Raw genomic sequence first — 22,064 nt, forward strand, 5'->3', positions numbered from 1 at the left:
GGTAATGCCACCTCATTTCTTTTGCTTTTATGTCAGTCATCTCCCTTCCAGATGTGCCAAGCTCCTACTGAAACCAATGGGAACTGCTGGTTTCTCAGTTCTTTTCACAATCAGGCACTGACTTCAAAGTTAGACTCTTATTTTGGAACCTCTCGGCCTCCAGTTGCAGTTTGAGCCAGGAAATGCCCAAGTTAAGGTTGCTCACACTTCTTCACACCCAAGACACTGACTTTGGGCTTGTCCACACAGAGACTTGGTGCATGGCAAGCCCAGGTGTGCATCTTCAGCACCTCCAGCCTGCCACACACTCCCTGTCCGCGTGGAGCCTGCTGCCACTTACTCACAGTTCCCAGGCGTGCACAGACTTACTGCTGCTTGAAATGTGAATACAGCCATGTGCACCACTGTTGGCACGCACTAGCAGGGTCCACATGGATGCTTAGTGCGCTGCAGAGTTACACCCCAGCTTGCCACACCCGAAGTCTCCATGCATACTCTCCCAGACAGTGCGCCAGTAGCTGGAAAGAGCAGGGCATGGCCACAGGTGACCAGCAGCAGTCACGAGGAAGGAGGACGCCCTACCTCATTCACAACAGAAACTAGCGGGCATGACGGAGTGAGCATTAAAATGCATGAGGAATGAGCCAGGCGAGGAGAAGCAAGGGGGGGGGGGGAAAAAGGGCAGAGTTAAGCTGATCTTGGCTTTTACGGTATCCAACTAATGTACAAAGAGAGCAAAGCACTGAGAGGTTTATGAGTCCAAGCCATCCCCCTGAAATGCCCCTCGGAGCAACCACAGGTTCTCAAGCCTAGGCTGCGTGGAGAATGGAAACATCACATCTAGTGTGGACAAGCCACAAGGGGAATTCTGCCCCCTCGGAAGCGGATGGGAGCTTTGCCAGTTATATCACGGTGGTCCAGATCCCATCCAGGATGTCCAGGGCCAATGTTGGATTTTGGAGGGATGCCTTCAGGTGACATGGTAGAGTCACCAACCGCACTTCACCTATGATCTCAACCAGGTCTGGGGTGAACACCCAGGATCCAAACCCAGTCAGTCCCCACTTGCCCACTGCAACACTTCCTGCAGGGCCTTGAGCATATTTGTTGTCTTGTGAAATTATCTCCAGTGCAGTGGGGAACCATCCATACCCTGGGACCTATCGCTGAGGGAAACTCATTCCTTCCACAGACAGGCCTCGCCGGATTCTTTTTTTAATCACTCCTACCTCGGTGACCCCAAAATGAAGTCATCAGGAACTAAGTCAAAGGAGCAAGATTGAGTCCTTTGTCCCCTGACATTATGCTGCTCAGGAATGCTGGGCTTCACCTCACACCCTATTAGTCCTCATTGGCTCGGCTGGGCCCGGCCTGCTCCTCCATCCTTTGATGTCGAATGGTTTCAACTTGCAGCGCACAAACAAGAGAGACTCCAGTTAATATTAGACCCAGATCTTCCCTGCAATCAGCAGCCAGAGTTACTGACCCCCGACGACCCCTTCCCCTTGTAATTACAATTGTACTGCCAGCCAGAGCCCAAAGCACTTCACCCCGTCCTCCAGCTCTGTAATATGTAAGCTAGCTCTGTCATTAATAACCTAACTCGGAGACATCGGCTCCGCTCAGAGATTTGTCCTGATGCTTTATAACAAGGTCATTTAGGCCTAACCGCCCCCCAGCCCAAGGTACTGATGCTACAGTTTATCTCACGCTGTGCATTACACGGGTTACAGAATAACTGATACAGAGCCGAGCAACAGGAAAAGAACAGCTGTATTGGGTCTGACCAAAGGTCCATCTAGCCCGGTATCCTCTCTTCCAACAGTGGTCAATGCCAGGTGCCCCAGAGGGAATGAACAGAACAGGTCATCATCAAGTGATCCACCCCATCACCCATTCCCAGCTTCTGGCAAACAGAGACTAGGAACACCATCCCTGCCCATCCTGGCTAATAGCCATTGATAGACCTATCCTCCAAGAACTTATCTAGTTCCTTTTTGAACCCTGTTATAGTCTTGGCCTTCACAACATCCTCTGGCAAAGAGTTCCACAGGTTCACTGTGTGTTGTGTGAAGAAATACTTCCTTTTGTTTGTTTTAAACCTGCTGCCTGTTAATTTCACTGGGTGACCCCTGGTTCTTGTGTTATGAGAAGAAGTAAACACTTCCTTATCTACTTTCTCCACATGACTCATGATTTTATTGACCTCTATCATGCCCCCCCTTAGTCATCCCAGTCTTATTAAGCTCCCTCACAGATGCCACAAACACAGGAGACCCAGCCCCTTAGGGAATCGTCACTGGGCCAGACAGCCCCCAGTGCTGGAGCCGAGCCGAGCCCAGAGGCGTGTAGCCACTCGGCACCTCCCCTATCTCTGGCCTTTCGCACCTGAAGCAGGGCGGCCTTTGCCAGGGAAGTCCCTAATACTGAAGGAATTCCTTGGCAGGCAGGTTCAGGGCCCCTCTCTGTGAGTATAAAGGGGCCTTATGATGAGCATGAGCTGGGCCATTCTCAGTGCGGGAGCGAAGGCGATGGAAACCTGGCGTGGAGCCCCAGCACCACAGACAATTGAGGCTTTCCTGACTGGTGTAGGCTACGCTCCTGCCTCGGATGTTAGGGCCAGATTCTGCCACCCTCCCTTACTCTGAGCAGCACCTTTCTCAGACAGGGGGCAGAACTGGGCCCTTCCTGGGCCTCTCTTCTGGATCCCCGCCCCAACTCTGTGGGCGCTCGAACTGGGGTTGAGAGCAGCCTGAACAGCATGCCCAGGGCTGGAGGACAGTGGCACGAGCAGCCTGAGAGGGGGATGTTAGTCTGATAACTGGCAGCACTGTCCAAGAGGGGAGACGTGTGGTTCTAGACACCACGCCGCCGGCTTTTCCACTACAGCTACCAACTCTGCTGGCTATTGACACACGCATCCAGTAACCTCATCACCTCACTCTGCTACTTCCCTTCCAAAGAGACCCCTGCTTTGTGTCCTCTTTGCAGTGGGAACCGGAGAGCGGGGATGCCCTCCTGGGGCAGGGCTGGGCTGGCCCATGCCCACACAGAAAGTATTTGGGCAAGGAATGCAGCAGCTTTGGGCGGCAGTACAGGAAACGTTCGAGTGAGTGTTGGCAGCCCCTTGAAGAAGGAAGAGTTCCAAAGTAGTGTGTGGGTTGAGAGTCGACAATGAAATTAATTTGAATTTTATCTTTGTTGCAAGCTTATTTTCATTTCTTATTCCTTCCTTTCTGGATAACTATCCAGCGTATTGGGACAGAAGATTAATGGCTTCAATAAAATGCAACAAGACGTTCAGTTTGTTCCAGGAAATCAAGAAAAACAAAACTAAGCAGTACAGAAAACATTTCTGGCCCTCCAACCTGACATCACTTACACAGCCGTTCAGTCGTTCCAGAATAATTAGGGAGGCCTCATTAAACAGCTCCATCATTATTGGGCAGTTGAGATTTTCGGTTAAGCAGAGTTTAAAACCATTTATTGTTATTCACATGTTTATCAAATGAATTTGCACCACTTAGGCTCAGGGTACAGATTTTGCTCCCTTTGAAGTTGCAAGCAAGTGCAGTCTGTATTTAGGAGTATGAAGGAGTTGAAATGACTCCTTTGGGGAACGTTACACCTTCTGCTGGATGTCCCTTTCTACCCTGCTAATCTGCAAATGGTTTTAACACTTGAAACTTGGTGTGGCTGTAGCCGTAAATAAAGTGCATACAGAGGCTAGGTAAAGACACCGAATGCACAACAGTAAGCCCCAAACATTTAAAGTCAGGTGGCAGGCCCCAAATCATGAGATTGTTAACCCAATCATGAGATTTAAAAATAACAAACGTTGATTCTTTGTAGCTGCTTTCGGGCTTCTGAGTGTTTAGGGAGCAGCATTTGAGTCACGTTTTCAAGCTTTTCTCACAAGGCCTGGCAGAAATTTTTCTCTGAAATGAAAGTTGAGATTCTCACCAAATCCCAAGGCTCTAGAAGCTGGGGTTTGAGCAATGCACCCAAAATCACAAGACTTGCAATAAAAATCACACAGCAAGGCTATTAGCCTTCTTGTCACCAGTCTATTCATGCCAAGGAAGCAAATAGATACAAAACTGTCTAGCAACTGTTGCTATCTCCAATTAAACAAATTGTCCCACCCCCTCCAGGAGCCAGTGCAAGCTTTTTTCCCCTGCTGCTGGGCCCTGCCTGGGAGCTGAGTGGCACTAGGGAAGAGAGGGCAACTGTGCCAGCAGAAGGATCCTACAGGGATCCAGGAAGTGGGTGGGCAGAAGCCCACCCACTACAAAAGGACCCCCCCCCCCACTTCCAGCCTAAGTATGGGATCCACAGGACCTGGAAGCCAAGTGATTTTGGATAGTAGGCAGGGAGAAAAATCCCTGGGAAGCTCCTTTCCATTGGCCATGGGGATGGTGGCCAGATGCTCCAGCTTCCGTGTCTGCAGCTTATCCCCAGCAACACCAACCCCATGTGTGCAAATCCCCTCCCAGCACCAGGGGACTTTAGGAAACAGTCAGGTAAGGTCTGGGGGATTTGCCATCTGGTGCTAGAGCCTCAGTTTCCCTGCTTTGATTCATCACCAGGAGAGCCAGAAACTTACTATTTTTAAACGGAAGCTAAGAATCTAATGTACTCACATGACTCCAGGACCTGGGGCTTTAGGAAAATGCCCCCTGGCACAGGACTAGTGAGAATCATAGAATATCAGGGTTGGAAGGGACCTCAGGAGGTCATCTAGTCCAACCCCCTGCTCAAAGCAGGACCAATCTCCAATTTTTGCGCCAGATCCCTAAATGGCCCCCTCAAGGATTGAACTCACAACCCTAGGTTTAGCAAGCCAATGCTCAAACCACTGAGCTATCCCTCCCCCCAACTTGTCGGCACTTCTTCCCACAGGCACTGCAAGGTGGAGAGCGGGCAGGGGAAGCAGCAGTGTCTGCTTGGGCCATTGGAAAACTGCACCCCAAAGCCACATGTTCAGGCTCCCCAGAGTGCCCTGTGGTGACTGCTGCTCGGCCTGAAAGCTGGAGCTGAGAGCTGCTGGCTGCGAGATCATGAGCAGCATTTTAAAACACTGCAAAATCCAGGAGATGAGAAACGGGCAGTGAATGGGCACCCCAGGCCCCAATTCCTCTGTGCTATGTAAATGAGGGATCCAGGCTAGCTTGGCCTGTCACAGATCAGGGCCTGCAGCAGAGCCAGTCTCTGGCCAGCCCAACAAGCACGGCTGGCCTTAGCAGGCGGCCTGATTACGGCACTGCCCAACTGGTGGGAAGAGTCAGCAAACTGGCTCTTAAGCCCAGCAGCAGCTCGGTGGCTGTTCAAAGCATTTGCCCATGGTTCCTGTGCCTGCTTGTTCCCAGCCCTGCCCCTGCCTTGGACCCAGCCTGCCTCACTCTGACCCTCAGCTCAGATTCCTCACTTCTGACTTTGGCTCTGGCAGCTGGCCTCTGCCCTGATTCCTGGCCACTGACTCCTGCTCTGACCACTAGGCACAGCTGCCCATGTCCTGCTCTCTGACACACGCAAAGGGCAATGCCAAAGCCGGCAGGCCCTTGGGTAGCACAGCACTGCCTCTGTTATCACAGAAGGATGCCCATATGGTAACGTGGCCCTGGCTTCTGGCTGCTAAACAGGGAGTTCCTGGGCCAGATATTCAGAAAGGCCCGGCCCCCACATTCTGCCACCAACTTCCCCAAAAGCTCAGCTGGCACCTACCTAGAGCGGCTGTTTGTCAGAAGTGTGGGCAGCCGGGGTCTCTTGTTGAGAAGAAAGGGGGATTCCCCCCTCCCATAGCACTGAGTGCCCTAGTTGCTGCCAAGGTCTGTCGACACTCTGGCCTGGCCTGCCTACAGCAAGTCCAGACAAGCAAGACATTGGTGGCTCTCAAGATCTTTACAGAAGTTCGTCAGGGGACATCTGGACAAAGCCCCGGGAAAGATGGCTAGCTCGCCAAGAAGCTGGCGTGCTGTAATCTCATCTATAATCTCCCTGGCCTGGGGCCAGAAATGTCATGGGAGATGTCAAAATCACCATAAAAGGAGAAAGAGCCAATCCCAATGTGTCTGTCAGCATTTACGTGGGATATTAATCTGCAAAGGTCATATACATGCCTGTAGCGCAGTTTAACCTGACTTTCATTCACTTGCCACAAGAGCCATAGCTTTATCTGCATTTATACACGACCGATCCCCAGCGCTGAATGCAGGTTCATGCATGTGTCCAAAGCAGCAGCTGTAATGACCTGCATATACATCGGAATGAGCATGATGCACGCAGGCTCTCGGGCTGAAAAGCGGACGGCCTGGTTCAGGGCAAAGCCGTCCCAGCCATAGCAGACGGGTATCTGTCGCGGAGGGACTTCGGACTCAATGCGCCCGTGCCCCCTCCAAAGACGCTGCCCCTGGAGGCGGCTCACACAGGACTAAAAGGCAGCAGCCCTCTCCTGCAGTGACTCCTGAAGGGGGAAGGATAATCTGCACAAAGGGGCATGGGGAGGGCTGTTTCCGTGTCTGAGCATGTACATCTGGCTCCATGCCCTGCCCACTATGTGTTGTCAGGGGCTGGAGGAGAAAGAGCTTTATCTCGTGTGCTGAGAGGCCAGGGATACATGCAAGGGCCGCACAGCAAGTGAGCCAGCAGACTGGACTTTGCATGCCTGGACCCTAGTGCCCCAGCCTCATGAACCGCAGCCCTCTTTCTCCAGGTCCGCTCCCCATGCTGGGTGAAGGGGCACAGCACCTGGGCAACATTTGGACTCCCCCAGCTGAATGGAATAAAACAAGCCAGTAGGCATTTGAAATGCCATGTAGCATTCCAGTGACCTGGGCAAGGCCAGACTGCCTGGGAGCTGCCCTTGTTAGAATTACTGGTGCCCCAGTCACGGCCCATCCTAGGAGCCACGGTGTCAGGAAGTGGATGGGAGTGGAGAACATTCTGCTCCTTTTGGCCGCTATTAGAAATCGGAGTTGGACAGTTGTTAAAAGGTAAATTTGTAAAAAAAAAAATTCCCCCCCCAAAATATTTAAAAAGCAGCATATCTTGTACAAGAACTTTGACTCCCCCCGCCCCAACCCACTTTCTAATTGGCCCTGAATTCTTTCATTCCTCATCTACCCAGGAGATAGTGATCTATCAAACAGGAAGCAGCTGGCCTATTTCTCTCTTTTTTTAAAAAAAGAAAATAATAATACAAACCAGCACTTATTCACTCATCCTGGGTGCTTTGTTTTCGTGATTTTGTCTTCTTTGCAATGATGTAAAGTGGCTAAAATATCTTCTATCACACCAGAGTTTTCTTTTAAAGTCACATTTACCAATGAACCCCTTGCTGTAAAGCGAGGATTGCCAACTCCAGACATTCAAAAATCACGAGCCTGCCCTCAAAAACTTAAGGGATTGGCTAAAATATCACAACATGTTTTTATAAAAATAATGCATTTGGATTCTTTTTCTTCTCTCTGGTGCTTGGATGTTTAAGCCAGGCTCAGGTCAGATTTTCAAGCTTTTCTCTGCATCCACAAGGGCTAGAAGCTTTTTTTTTTTTTTTTTTTTTAAGTGGAAGCTGAGATTTTCACATAATCCCAGGACTCCGGGAGCCAGGACTTCAGGAAAATCACCACATATTATGAGACATACAAATGGGCAATGCTGAAAACAGTATGAAAAAAATACAGCTGGGACCTGACACCCCAAAATGACATTCTGGTCACTCTTTCTTCACTCCAGTCCACGCTTCAGCTCAGTGCTTCTGCTAGTTAAAAGCACAATGGACAGGTAGCACTCTAGGATCAGACTCTACCAGGCCTACTCATGCGAGTAGAACCTCACTCTTATTCATGGAGTACCTGTAGGAGAATCAGGCCCAAATCCGAGGGAGTGGCACACAAAAATAACCAAAATTCCCCCAGAAAATCCAACTGATGCTTGGTTCTCTCCTGCAGTTGTGGCACTGGAGAAAACAGAATGGGTTTTCACCCAAAAACGATCAAATATTAAGACTCTATCATCCTAAGAAAGAATCCCAGAGACTCAAAGAAATCCTGAAATTCAGATCCTCTGCAGCTCAACATAGATTTTATAATTTTGACTTACAACTTGTTTGAAAGAAAAAGTTCTGAGAAGTCCTTTAAAATTAGGCCTCAGAAAACCATGGCATCTCTTTAATAATGCCTTGTTTTCTTTGAGAGTTCAAATTCAGGTCAGCCAAGTTTTAAACTACAAAATTATACTGCAGTGTTAGTCAAGGAGGGGAGATGGGGGAGTGCCGGTTAGGAGTGATCTTTAAAGGATCTCTTATCTGGTGTCTATACCAAAAAGAACCTCTCTTCTGAGCCCATCAGATCAACAGCATTTGGGGCAGGAGGGGACAGGTATTTCTATGGCCTAATTTAATCAAAGCACCACATTTCCCTTCTGCAGACTCCCACATAGCCTGCACATACAGACATGAAGGTTAGATTTTGGGCTTGTCTGGCTTTGCTCAGGCTTCCATGGTGCAGAAGATTAGGAAAGTTTAACAGAACCTGCAGACATGACCACCCACATCTAATCCTCTCCATCAAGAAGCTACAAGAGGAAGAGCCCCTAGGGTGACCAGATGTCCTGATTTTATAGGGACTGTCCCGATATTTGGAGCTTTTTTTTTTTAAAATATGGGCTCCTATTATCCCTCACCCCCGTCCCGATTTTTCACACTTGATATCCGGTCACCCCAAGAGCCCCAGAGGAGCAGCGCTGGAAGTGAGACAACAGTTGTCAGTGCACTATATTTCACTCTCGCTCAGTTCCCATTGCATGCGTCTGGGACCTTCAAACTCTGGGGCAAGCCGGAGAAACTCTTGTGGAATTTGCCCATGTTCCCTAAATCCAGCAGGCGGTAACTGTAAGGTACGTGACCATGTGCAGCGAATCACCTGTTACTGCTACTAAAATGAACTACCTTTCCACAAAGTCTTAAAGAAATGTCACGATTAGTAACATCTCGACAGAGTGCAAACATTTTCTCAGAAACAGTTGCAACTTTATGGGTCTGCTTCTCCGCTTCCTTCCCCTGGAGTAGAGGCTTAAGCTGTATGGCGTGGCTGTGAAATGCGACCAGATTGGAGTGGCAGTGACCTATCCCCGCTTCGTACTGCGGGGAGTAAGCAATGGCACTTGGGACCTGGCGTGGCAGATGGGGTCTGTGCATTTGGTTTGAAGTGTCTTCAACTGAAATCAGACCTAACTGGTGAGGTTAGTGAAATGTGAAAATTAGACTTGTTTTGATTTCAGCAATAAAAAGACACCTGGCCAAGCCAGTAGATGACCAGATGTGTATCAGCAATGTAAGGCAGCATAGCAATACATGACGGTGGTGGAGAAGTAAGGAGAACACCCTTTCTGATCTAAAAGGGAAATACTCAGATCATCTAGCCCACAAATTGTATGGAAGATTTACATACAGACCACAGGAAATTTGTTCTTTATTGCATTGTTAAATTACACAGCACTCTCCTGCATGGATTCAATCAGCAATTAGTGTAGGTCCTACATAAAAAATACTCCGTAAACCTGCTATGTTAAGGTACCAATAGGAGTGGGGAGTTGGCACCTATAAAAATGATAGAGACGATACACAAATGTAGTTTCTCCACAATAATTCTTGACACACTGTGCAGATGGTTTTGTTAAACATTGAAAAAGACAAAGATTTTACATGGAAATTAGGATGGTTTTGCCTTATCTGCAGAGAGCATCCAGGGGTCTCACAGTCCATAGGAAAGGAGTGAAAAAAGCTCCAGAGATAAATCTTTTTTAAAAGCCTGATAAAATAAATGACTCAAGTCTGACAGCCCCTGTCCTCAGAGCGGTGTTAATTTACCCTGGGAACCTCTCACAGGCCAGAAAGAGAGTGACCAATCATGGCTCCCTCCCCAGACAGCGGCTGAGCCCCAGAAATAAAGCAGGACCACAGAAACCACAGCTGACAGAGCACAGGCTTGCAATGGCATTAACTAGGGGGAAATTCTACAATTCATAGTTCTTTTCAGGAACCTGAAGAAGGGATTGCTAAGGGGCCTAATGCAAGAAGAACAGAGGGGTGGATCATCCTGTCGCAGCATTTCAAACCAACAGCAGATGCTGCGCTGTTACTGTAACAGTGGAAGAGCAAAAACTGCAAGAATCAAAAACCAGGCAACACTCTGGGTTTTCACAGATTCATCGATTCCAAGAAGAGATCTTTATGCCCATCTAGGCTGACCTCCTGCATAACAACCTTCCCCAGTGATTCCTGCACCCAGCTGTGGCAAGATGGCCAATTTTAGTCTGGTGGGTCCTGTGCTTTTCTTGGTGGGGAGCCAAGATGCCACCCTTTGCCCCTGCTCTTGGGTGCTAAGGGCCCCGCTACTAGCCCAGGAAGGTGGTAGAGGAGGGAAGCGGGGAAGGGGTCTGGGTTTGCTCCTCGCTCTGAGTCCCAGCTCCTCTCAATCCCTATGGGTTTCTTACCCTTGGTCCTTAGATGCTGGGGGGAAGGGTCTCCCTGACTTCAATTCTCAGGTCTTCCAAATCTCTCAACACACCTCCAAACTCCAGTCATCCTCATCTGTCTGCCTGATGCAGGGGGGTTTATTAGGTTCCTCACAGGGCCTTAATTGACTGCAGGTGCTCCAATTAACCTGCAGCCACCTTCTCTAGTCTACAGGAAACCACGCCGTAATTAGCCTTGAGCTTATATACTTCCCCTCTAGCACTCTCCCACTGCTCCCTGGCTTTTCTATATCACACAGCCTGTAACTTGTGGTGGAGCTAGAGTCACCTGCATGGACTCCTTGGCAAGATAAGTGCTTTAGCAGGGTTGGAGTGATGACCATAAATATCAGCTCCCATTGCAAATGTATAAGCAGAGGGAATTGGTGTCTTAAGCTTATCACAAGGTGGAGGAAAAGTACAGAAACCCAACTGCCTGATGATGCCTCTGAGTTTGTATGCTTGGTTATGGTGATGCCATGTAGCCGACTAAACATACCATGGCAGCTGCAGGCCTTGCTCCACAGGCATAAGCAAAATGAGCGTGCCGCTATTATACCTGCCATATGTAAAATGTACTACTTGGAGCCCCTGGGAAAGCATCACGCAGCCGTGTGTGTTGTGGTTACATGGTCAGTGAGCATTTGCATGTAGACTACACGCCGTGGGATTTGCATCAAGGTGCAGTTAATCCTGGAGGCCTAGTTGCCAACTTGAATAAAAATTCTTCACTCCTTAGATGACTGAAAATGAAACAATCTCTGAGTGTGTCTGGCTAGAACTGAAAGACCAGGAACTGTAACTGGCAGAGAGAGGAGGTGAGCAAAGACTTTGGATTATTCACCCCAGCAAAGTATGGCCAACGGTGTTGTTTCCATTTGTGAATCCCAGGCCTCGCTGTGAGGCGTGCACACACACACACACAGCTGCCTCTGCAGCAACCTCTAGCTACAAACTAGTAGCAGGAGTTGGTGCAGTGGCTAAGAGGTGACACTTTTTTTTCAGCCCCACTTCTAGGGACACAAAAAGGCAACTTGAGATTTTGAAATATGGAAAATTCTTAAACTTCCTAAAACTCAATTGACTTTACTGATTCAATTCAAAATCAGCCAGAGCCTCTTCTCTGGCCTTAGGTCAAATTTTATGGAGCCTGGCGGCAAACTTGGGACAGTGGGTTGATATGGGGCCTAGAAGAGAACTGCAAACTCAACTCCTGCGCTGCCCTGTCCTCGTCCAACCCACAAGGAGGCTCCAGCCATGCTTTAAACCAGGTCAGGCTAATGCATTGTAACCCGAGCTTGACCAGCCGGAATGGTGGAGGGCAAAATGTTTTAAACTGAGTTTGCAAACTATGGTCACTCCAATAGAATATTGCTTTCAAACGCTGCCTAAGCCTGGCTGGGTCACTCCCATGCTGTGCTTGCACCGAGGCAGCTGGCGCTAACCCCTTAGGCCCCAGTTGTGCCATGCAATCAGCTAGTGCCACCCCCATGCCAGTAGATTGCAGCGCAGGACTGGGGCCCGGACCCAGATCCTCCAGGCTTCTCTCTACACTTCACTCCTACCCTGGCTACCCCAGTACCCTACTGCATCTCTGGCTGAGACAAAGTCATCCTGGACCCGACTGCAGACTACATTGCACCTGGGATGTTCTGGGTGTTAAACAGCAGCAACAAAATATTTGCATTCATATTCTCTACTTCCTTCTTAGCACAGCCTCGTACCTTATTAGCTCTTCAGAAAGCCTCTTGTGTGCATGGTCCCTTCTCCAAGAGGCCGAGATCTCTTGCTGCTCATTCAGCAATTGTCAGTGTAAAATGTTTCCTTCCCATATGCGGGACGGACCTTGTATTTTTCTGCACAGAATTTCATCTACGATGCATCACCCAGTTCCTGAATTCAGCTAGGTCCTCCTGGCCCTCCCCACAATACCCGCCCCACCAGTTCTTCTCCTAGCTCTGACTGCTCTGGGAAAGTCCCACAAGTCTCTGGCCTCCCCCTTCACACCATTTCTCTGGGTGTTCTTGCCCTTCCAATACCCTCTGGACACTGATGCCTTTCCAGACCTGGCCCATCTCCCTCTACCTATTCCCTGGCCTCAGCTGTCTCTTTGACGTCTCCTCCCAGATGCCTCGCTGCAGGGGGGCGGGAACAATTTGTATAATGGGGGTGCTGAGAGTCATTGAACCAAACTGTAAACTCTGTATATAATGGAAACCCCTTCAAGCCAGGGGGTGCGGCAGCACCCCATGCAACCCTAGTGCCAGCACCTATGCCTCACTTAACTTCAACGGCCATAACGGAATGGATCACCCCTGCCAGCCGTCTCCACCCTCCTGTCCATTCGATAGTCTCTTCTACCCGTCGTATCTGTGAACCTATGAAAAATGCCACCGTCTCACTCAGATGTGCTCTCTGTGTGCTCGGACACAGGGCTGCTGACCTTGATCACCAGCACCACGGTTTTATTGCCGTTTTACTCCTGCAACCCCTGCAGAGTCAACACAGCTCAGAGAGAGGGAGTAGATTCTGTTCTCACACCGCCCCAGGATTGCTGACTATGTCACTGCTGGGCTAGACCCTGCCCTGATTGCATGTGCAGGGAAATAACCGAGAGCGGGCGCAATGCGCCCAAAGTATCATGACTGCTGGGGGTGATATGAGAGCCAGAAAGAGCCCAGCCTGGCTCTCCGAGCACAGATACTGCCTCGCTGGGAGGTAGAACACGCACCTTTTGCCTTGTAACCTGAGCGTGTTTGATCTAGTGTCACTGAGAGTCTATAGGCTGAAATTCCAAGGTGCCATTTTACAGAACTGCACGTTGGGGGCCACTTGAAAGGGACACCTCAGCTAAACACCTTCTGAAAGTCACCCATTGCAGCCACCAGTCCATTAACCCCTTCAACCAGCTCTCAATGAGGTCAAGGGGCAGGATTTACTCTCCTGTTTATCCGTCACATTATACTCCTCTAGGAGCTTTATACCATCTTCATTGCTGTTTTCAGTGATTTCCTGGGCAGCCCTTCTCTGGCCCTGACGTGGACTCTGGAGTAACTGAAAGAGAGACAGCCGGGAGTGAAGGATGGGATCAGAGGCACCGGCAGACTGGATCAGACCCGGGGGCTGGACATTTACTGACACAAGTTCAAACCCATATAACTGACCACACAGGGTTTGGCACAAATAAAATTCAAGTTTTTAATGAATTTCAGGTAAACTGGAGCAACTTCAGTACAGGCGAGTCGTCATTAAACAACATGCCCAAGGTTCCACTTGGGTCAGAGTAACAGTCGTGGGGGATAGCGATGTAACAGTGAAAGCTCAACTAGAGAGTTCAGTCTGTACCGAGGGATGGATCCCACGACAGATTCCCTGGCTGCAAAATGGGGGAATCTTCAATGTTCTGTTTGGAAATGCCTTGCTGTTTTGAAGTTTGTTTTATTGTAATGAATTATAATGCAATATAAAATAAGAAAAACACTCAAAACATTTTGATTTTTTCATGTTTCCATTGACCAAAAACAATTCCGCCCCCCTCCCCCCCAGAATTTTCATTCCATGGGAAATTTCACAATGTTTTATTTTCATTCCCTTTTGGAATAAATGCCAATTTCCGAATGTTGGAATTTCCCATGGAACAGAATTTCTGCGTGTCGCTAGCTCTCGCCATTACTCTGCACTGTATGTTTCCATGTGTTTGACACTACAGGACCTGACATTACTGACATTCAAAGTGTTCGTGTCTTTGTTTCTATCTCTGTCCCCAGCTTTGCCTCATTTCTCTGTATTGATCTCAGCCCGGTGGGGAAGGCTGGCTGCTCCCAGGTGACCTCAGAGACCAGTTTGCACACATAGACCTCAGACATGAGATTCCTCCCTATTTCTTTCACATGCTGAGGCTGGTTCTCTCCTGCTCCGCACCTTGTTTGGTCACTTATACCCGTATGTGAGTGCAAAGGCAGTGAAAAATGCTACCACATCAGAACAGAAGCTTTTGCCAGCCCTGTGCACAGGCATCTGTGGGACACAAGAGACACAGGCAGTGGGGAAATCAGGCCCCCCCTATGCACACCCTCATCAGGGTTCCCACAGCACATGCTATGTAGCTAGATGGTGATGACAACAGACCATGGCAAATGCAGCCAGAAGGCCCTTGTGATCAGTGGTTTCCATAGCAGTTGACACCTGATTGACCCCATCACTTGGAAAGCCTCTCCTCCCATCTCCCCTGCATTTCCCAACACTGGGAACAATCTGTCACCTGCAAACAGCTCCAGAGACATTGGGATGCAATAAACTTGTTTGTCTAGCCCAGCTCAGGTCACATTATGCGACCCTGCCACCTCAAGAGGACTCCAGACACAAGGGATTTACAGATAAAAGACAGCCAAGGCTGCCTGGCTGGGTATAACACGCTCCCAAGCAAACTTTAACTTCAAAGGGTGAAAGGTGAGTGGCAAGACAGTGAGTATGAGTCACTTGCAAGGCACTTAATTAGCTACTCCTAACTAAACTAATACTTAAACCAAACCTTCCAATCACCACACTTCAGCAGAGCTAACTTTAATTTTCTACTAGTGGTTTAACAGGTTGACTGCCCACTGCCCAGGAATAATCACTTAAAAGTCAGAAGATTGGAATCCTGGTTACAGAATAAAATGACGGCAGTGGAATATTTTACCAGAACTGCCCTATAGTCATACGGCCTGACGTTCGTATTTGTCAACACCAAACCAATTTTGCAACGGGATTACTTTGCTTCCAGTTACTCTACAGCTCCTGCTGACGGTGAACTAAGCCGAAGCTTCCTTGGAGAAATGATTTTTGGAATATAGTCAAAGGGTGACAATAGAGGTCGCGTCATTAAAAGTTTCTGCAATTCTAAGGGCTGCATAATCACACATACAATGTGTGTATGGGGTGGGATAGCTCAGTGGTTTGAGCATTGGCCTGCTAAACCCAGGATTGTGAGTTCAATCCTTGAGGGGACCATTTAGGGATCTGGGGAAAAAATTGGGGATTGGTCCTGCTTTGAGCAGGGGGTTGGACTAGATGACCTCCTGAGGTCCCTTCCAAGCCTGATATTCTATGATTCTATGTCTCCTCCCACCTGCATCATCTAGCTCCCTATGGAAAGGCCATTTCTGAGTGACTGATGATCCAAAGTCTCAGGTTAATTTATTAGCCCTGACTGGCCATCCTTCCTCACAATGAGTAGCACTCTACTGTGTGAGTAGTCCCTTGGCAATCAATGCGGCATAAGGTAGGGAAAATCTGGCCTGCATGTCCGATAGGGAGGGAGGCACATTGCACTCAGTGGATTTCTATAGCTCACAAGAGGCTGGGATAAATATAAGAAAAGGAAAATGTAAGTGAAAATCAAGAAGCAGTTCCTGATAGTGAGATCTGGGACCTACATCCTGCCCCCACAGTTCACCTGCCTGTGGGATTCTCTGTCTTTGCTAGTCGCCGGCAACGCAACTGAAACTGACATCTGGTCTCAGTGAGCACTGGATAAGTCTGAAGTGTCTCTAAGCACCAGGCTGTTTAGTGCTGGTTGCCGTTACAAGCCACAGTGCTAGCAGAAGAACAATATTCCTCAAGGAAAGGATTTTAAAGGGGTGAATGTGTGCGGCGGCGGAGATGGGAAAGAAAGTGGGAGAGGAGCTGTGACAGAAGAGACAGAAAACCATCATTTAAGACCTCAAAAGCTGCTGGATCCAAAATGTGCTGGCAGGCTTCTCTCCTGTTGGCACTGAACTGTGTTCCTGAAATTGACTTGTAAAACACGCCTGTCCTTTAGGAAAGTGGAATTTCACAACATCCCCAGCGCGGGACGAAGGTACGCCCAGCGCTCTCCACCGGCCTGGGACATTCCATCCCCCGGGATTAGTCCTTACATAAATACTCTCTCCATTAACGGACTTGCTCTCCTTTTGGTTTAGATTACCAGGGTCTGTTTAAGCATGTTGCAAACCCTCAGATTCACTGACATAAACAAGACTGTCTTCGCTGGGGCCCAACTGGGATTTGCAGCTTGGGGTTGCGCATGCCTTGTTGCTGGCCTCAAGACTCATCCCTGTCACGCAGGGCCTGATGCTCACCTGTGTTTAGAACCAAGTTGAAAGCCACATGGCCCTGGGGGGGCAGCAAAAAGGGGGGGAGGAACGTTTCTGCCCCGGCATGAGGCAGTGCAGGAGAGCAGGAGCAGTGCTTCTGTAGGCAGCAGGGCTTGGGGCTTTGCCACATTGCTCCCCCTGTTCCCACCAAGCACAGCTGCGTGAGCTGATGCAGGATGCAGCCCTGCTCCCCAAGGGCACCTGCCTGCCGGCTCCCTGGCGGTCATTGAGCCATTTGAGGGAGACATTTGCTGACTGCCGTGACGGGAGGGGCTGACTGTTCTAGTGGCACTGCCAGGGGGAAGGGACATGACCACAATGAACAGCAGCCATCCAAGTCCTGCAAAAGGCAAGCAGAGGGCAAGAGACATTTTATCCTCGGCTGGGCTGAGTGCTCAGCTGGTGTCATCCACTCAGGGCACACCATGATACAGACCCAGCTGGGGAGAGCGAGACGGGGGCCCCCCCTCCTCCCAGAGAGGCAGGCCTTGCAGCACAGGGCCCCTCCTCCCTGCCAGGAGGGACAGTAGGGGCTTTCCCTACCCTTCAGAGAGGCAGGGGTGACAGCTGGTGTGCCCCCAGTACTTCCCCCAACAGGGTGTCTCTGCTTGGGAGGGGCATTTGGGCCCACTGCGCTGTTGCTCCTCCTACAGCACACAGCCCCCTGCTTGGCTGGCAGGTCGCCCAGAGCAGAGGGGCTTGGAATTAACACCCCAGCAAGACGCATGGAGCAGCTCCCCACCCCTCCCCAGAGTGATGGGCTCAGGCTCTCTGCAGAGTCAGGCACATTTTAAAGCTTTTCTTCACAGCTGAGAGCTAGACACACTTTTCTTTTATAATGCAAGCTGAGGTTCTCATGCAATCCTGTGACTCCAGGGGGGCTGAACCCTAGGTGTGAGTCTATACTGTCTGGGCCTTCATCCAGCCCTGCCTACAAGAGCTCAGCATGAACCCTATCAGCACTGCACAATAACGCAAACAGAAGACTTGTCATGAAATCCCAGAGACCCTGGCAAACCGCAGCAGGGGAGAGGCAGAGGGGAGAGAAGTGGCGGGTAAAGTGAGGGACAAGGATGAAGGGTGGGGAGCTAGGCCAGAGCAGGAACGCGTAAATGAGCACAAGAAAGCAAGAGGCCAAGCGCTCAGGCAGGAGATCACTATAGAGGTGAAGGGGGAGCCCAGGGCAAGGACAAGGGCAGACAACTGAGGCAGCATTACCACCGGGTTATTTTATGTCTCTGAGTATTCTCTAGGGCACTTACGCAGTAAAGGAAGCTGGGTATCTGGGAAACAGCCTAAAAGCCAGACAGTTTCTAAGAGGGGAAGGACGGCTCAGGGGATGGGGCACTAGCTGGAGATTCAAAGACCTGCGTTCAGTCCCAGCTCTGCCACAGACTCCCTGCATGCCCTTGGCCAAGTCACTCAGCCTCAGTTCCCATGTGCACAATGGCAGGAACAGCCCTGTCCTACCTTCCAGGGTGCAAGGGTAAGTACATGAAAGCTGGGGAGGGGTTCAGATGGCACAGGGATGGGCTCCGTGGACGTACATTATTAAAATCGTGCAATATTTTCAGCTGCCTCCCGACTTAGGATTCCTGAGCAGCAATCGCTGGCCTCCTGCAGGACACCTCCACGTGCATTCAAGGGCCAACACACGCTCTCTAATCCTGGGGTGAGTGTGGGGGTCCCCCATTCCTGTCTGGAACCCTGCAGGCCTGTGGCTGTAGGGAGAGCAGCCAGGCCTGACAAACCCCTCAGCCAGACTTGGGGAAAGTGAGCTATGGCCACCTAGAGCTCAGCCACCTTAGAGTTGGCAGGTGTCCGGTTTTCGACCAGAAGGCCCGGTCAAAAAGGAACCCTGGTGGCCCTGGTCGGTGGTGCTGCAGGACTAAGGCAGGCTAGTTCCTACCTGTCCTGTCAATGTGCTGTACCCTGGAAGCAGCCAGCAAGTCCAGCTCCTAGGCGGGGGCGCAGACACAGGGCTCCATGCGCTGCCCCCGCCGTGAGCACCGGCTCCGCACTCCCATTGGCCGAGAACTGGGAGCCTGCCTTAGCCCCACTGTGCCGCTGACCAGGAGCTGCCCGAGAGCACCCCACCCGCTGCCCGAGCCCTGAGCCTCCCCAAACCCAGAGCCCCCTCCTGTACCCCAAGCTCCTCATCCCTGGCCTCACCCCAGAACCTGCACCCCCAGCCAGAGCCCAACCCCCCCCCCGGATCCGAACCCCCTACCCCAGCCCTGATCCTCCTCCCGCCCTCCGAACTTCTTGATTCCAGCCCGGAGCACTCTCCTGAACCCCAAATCCCTCATCCCCAGACCCACCCCAGAGCCCACACATGCAGCTGGAGCCCTCACCCCCCAATCCAACACTCCAACCCCCTGCCACAGCCCAGAGCCCCCTCCCACACTCCAAACCTCTCATTTCTGGCCCATTCCAGAACCCGCACCCCAGCCCGTACCTTCTCCCACACCCCAATCCCCTGCCTCTGCCCAAAGCCCCCTCCCATACTCTGAACCCCTTGGCTCCACCCCCCCAGCCCAGAGCCCCCTTCTGCACCCCAAACCCCTCATCTCTGGCCCCACCCTGGAGCCTGCATTCCCTCCCACCCACCCCCCATGCCCTGAGCGAGCCCGGTGAAAATGAGCAAATGAGCAAGAGCAAGCGAGCAAGAGCAAGCATCAGGGTGGGGGGGGATGGAGTGAGCTGATCAAGGGATGGCATAGAAATGGCCCCTTCTCACTCAGCAGGGCTGCCTCCCGCTGTGAATTCCCGCTCAGAGCTGCCGGTCCCGCTCTTTACTGACGTGAACTCCGCAGAACCAACTCCAGGGCTGCTCCCTGGGAAAGCCCTGCACCCCGGCCCCTCTCGCTCCTCAGCCACAGCCTTGTGAATCAACAGCCAGGTGCCGAGCCCAGCACTGCGCCCGCAGGTAGTGCAAAACCTCTAAACAGCCAGTTAGTGGGGCAGCAGGGGATGGAGCGCAAGAACCTCTGTCCTTGTGGTCCCTGGGTCCAGTGGAGCTCTCGTCCACCTGCTCCGCACCCTGAACGTAGAATGCAGAGATTCCAGCAGGAGTCCTCCCAGCTCCTGCCCACGACGGATCAGGGATTTGGGTCTGAGCATCTGGCTGCAAGGAGGCAGTTGCTGGGGTTTCCACTCCACTCCACTACCAAATAAGGCATCTGCCAAGTTACATGCCATTCTCAGGCTACAGTTCGACAGTCTCATTTACAAAAGCCAAAAGATCTTCTGAGTGCCACATTCCCTACCAACCGCCTGGCGGTCTCAGCCTCAGACACACGGCCCTCCCGAAGAGCCAGTGTCACTAAGTGCTATTGAGGTGTAGGAAACAGAGCTAGCACCTCCCATCAGCGAACACAGTCCCTTGCTATTAGCAAAGACTTGTCAGGCAAGGCCTCTCGCAGCGCTCCCCATGCATCTACCGTGTTACAGCACGTGCCGGGAGAGGCTTGCTGAGCCCCTAATGACCTCGCCGTCCCAGGAAGGCTGCTGGAGGATCGTACAGGATTGCACGTGCCAGTCCTGCAGCTGATCACGTGGGCCGACCCAGGCCCTCACTCACACCAGAGGCCAAGCAGTTGAGCACTGGGGGAAGGGCTGAGGGCTATGCAGATCTGATTGCAGGGACAGGGCTGACGGTGCGCCAGGTCCCACGGCACTGGCTCTGGAGATGGGGATTTAGGTGTTGTCTGGGACACGCTGCCTGGATGGAACCCCACAGATGGTAGCCATGAGGAACACAGCCCTTTTACTAACAGCTGGGGGCAATTTGCCGTACCCAGCAGTCCAGTCCTCCTAACCTGGGGAACAAGCGCGAGGCTCCGTGGGGCTCAGCAGGAGGGGGCTCAGGCCCATGGGGTATGAGCAGGCTAGCTCCGTGGGGATACAAAGCCAAAGAAAAGGGTCTGGGTTCCTGTCTGTGTGGTGCTCAGGTCCCTGCCCTTGGGGGTATAGCAAGGTGAAGGGGTTTGCTTCTACAAACCCAAAAGCACTTCTTCATCTAGCTGTGGTGGCACCCACTCATTATCTGCCTGGTTTGCATGGTATGAAAACAGCTGAGGGAAGGGTTTGGCCAAACCAGCCCCATGCCGGGCAGGTCAAGGCCTGTGCTGGAAGCCAGCACACAGATGCAGATGGCTCCCAAAAGGGGAGATGTGTATGTTACAGGGTGATACCAGCATAGCTGAAATACGGTGCAAAGGCCACTCCCTGGCCCTCAAAGGTATAAAGACAACCAATTTCCAAGCCTGGAGCCTAGAGTACACTAGAGAAACCCAGCCTGCTCACCACCATCCTCCACACACCCAGCAGAACAACCGCCCTTCTCCTGATTGTCCCAAAATGGGCCCTGGCCGGAAGGAGGCTCCCTGTCGTGTCAGAGAGACCCACCTCTGTCTCCCCACATTGACCCTACAAACGCCACACATGTATATCAGCAGGCAGATTCTGCCAAAAATTGTGTGTTTAAAAACAAACAGTGGCAAGGCAAGGGTGCAGCCAGCCCCAGCTGGCTCTCCCATGCGGACATGAAGCTGTTTGACACAGTGTTCATCCCAGGATAGCTGTGCTGGGGAGGAGGTGAGTTTGTACAAGTCATTGTACTGGGACCACCCCTAGTGTGGGTGCAGTTAGATGGATATAAAGGTGTCTATACCACTATAGCCTGTTCCTCTTCCCAAATGGGGCTAGCTGTACTGGTGTAAGTACCTTTATGCCGGTATAACCACATCCACACTAGGAGGGTGGAATGACATTAGCAATCCTGGGCTTGTTAAGACACACTGTGTAGACAAGTCAAGAGACAGGCAAAGGCCATGGGCAGAAGCATGTTTCCGACTTGTGATTGCTTGACTGATGGCTAAACTGATGCGGCCGACCCCGCATGCCCCTTCCAGCCAGCCCGGGCGCTTACCCGCCAGTGCCTCTCACAGCCACATCTCCCATGGCAGAGCCTGGCTTTTAGGAGGATGCTGGGTAATCAAGTCACATGGCTTATCATCTCCATGGCAGTCCATTGGGAGTGCCGGGAATTGATGCCATGGGAGGGAGGCTGTGCCCCTGCAGAAGATCATGCTAACATTCGAGGGGATGTCACAGACTGGGGGGGAGGGGAAGGAAGAGTCACAGAATAGAGAGAGTGTCACAAAGCAGGGTGATGGGGGGAGGGAGAAAACATGGGTGACCCATGCTGTAAAACGAAGCTTTGATTTTATGGAAATTTGCCACATCTCCCCCTTCATTATGCCAAGATCTGATGTGCCAGCCCCCACAGATGGAGTGAGTGACCATCTCACCAACGCTGCTCCAGTCACACCTATCCTGCAGATGGAGAAAGATCTGGGGGGATGTTCACTGAAATCTTCTCTGTGAGGGACACTGCTGCTGACTTTCACCATTTTATTGTGTCTC

General features: G+C 51.1%; 1 protein-coding gene across 5 annotated transcripts in view; it reads right to left on the minus strand.

Moving 5' to 3' along the window:
• Positions 1 to 22,064, minus strand: part of RBPMS (RNA binding protein, mRNA processing factor) — a 141,262-nt gene that overhangs the window by 113,702 nt on the left and 5,496 nt on the right. The window contains exon 1 of one of the 5 annotated variants that reach the window (XM_043513057.1): positions 19,623 to 20,200. The exons of 1 other annotated variant lie outside the window; for it this stretch is intronic. In XM_043513057.1, the coding sequence (XP_043368992.1) occupies positions 19,623 to 19,862 (240 nt within the window). In that variant the 5' untranslated portion in view covers positions 19,863 to 20,200. Of the gene's footprint in view, positions 1 to 19,622; positions 20,201 to 22,064 lie in introns of those variants that run through there. 3 more of the 5 variants (XM_043513052.1, XM_038398442.2, XM_043513056.1) reach the window with 3 other exon arrangements.

This window comes from Dermochelys coriacea, chromosome 4, assembly GCF_009764565.3.
Source record: "Dermochelys coriacea isolate rDerCor1 chromosome 4, rDerCor1.pri.v4, whole genome shotgun sequence".
Lineage (NCBI taxonomy): Eukaryota > Metazoa > Chordata > Testudines > Dermochelyidae > Dermochelys > Dermochelys coriacea.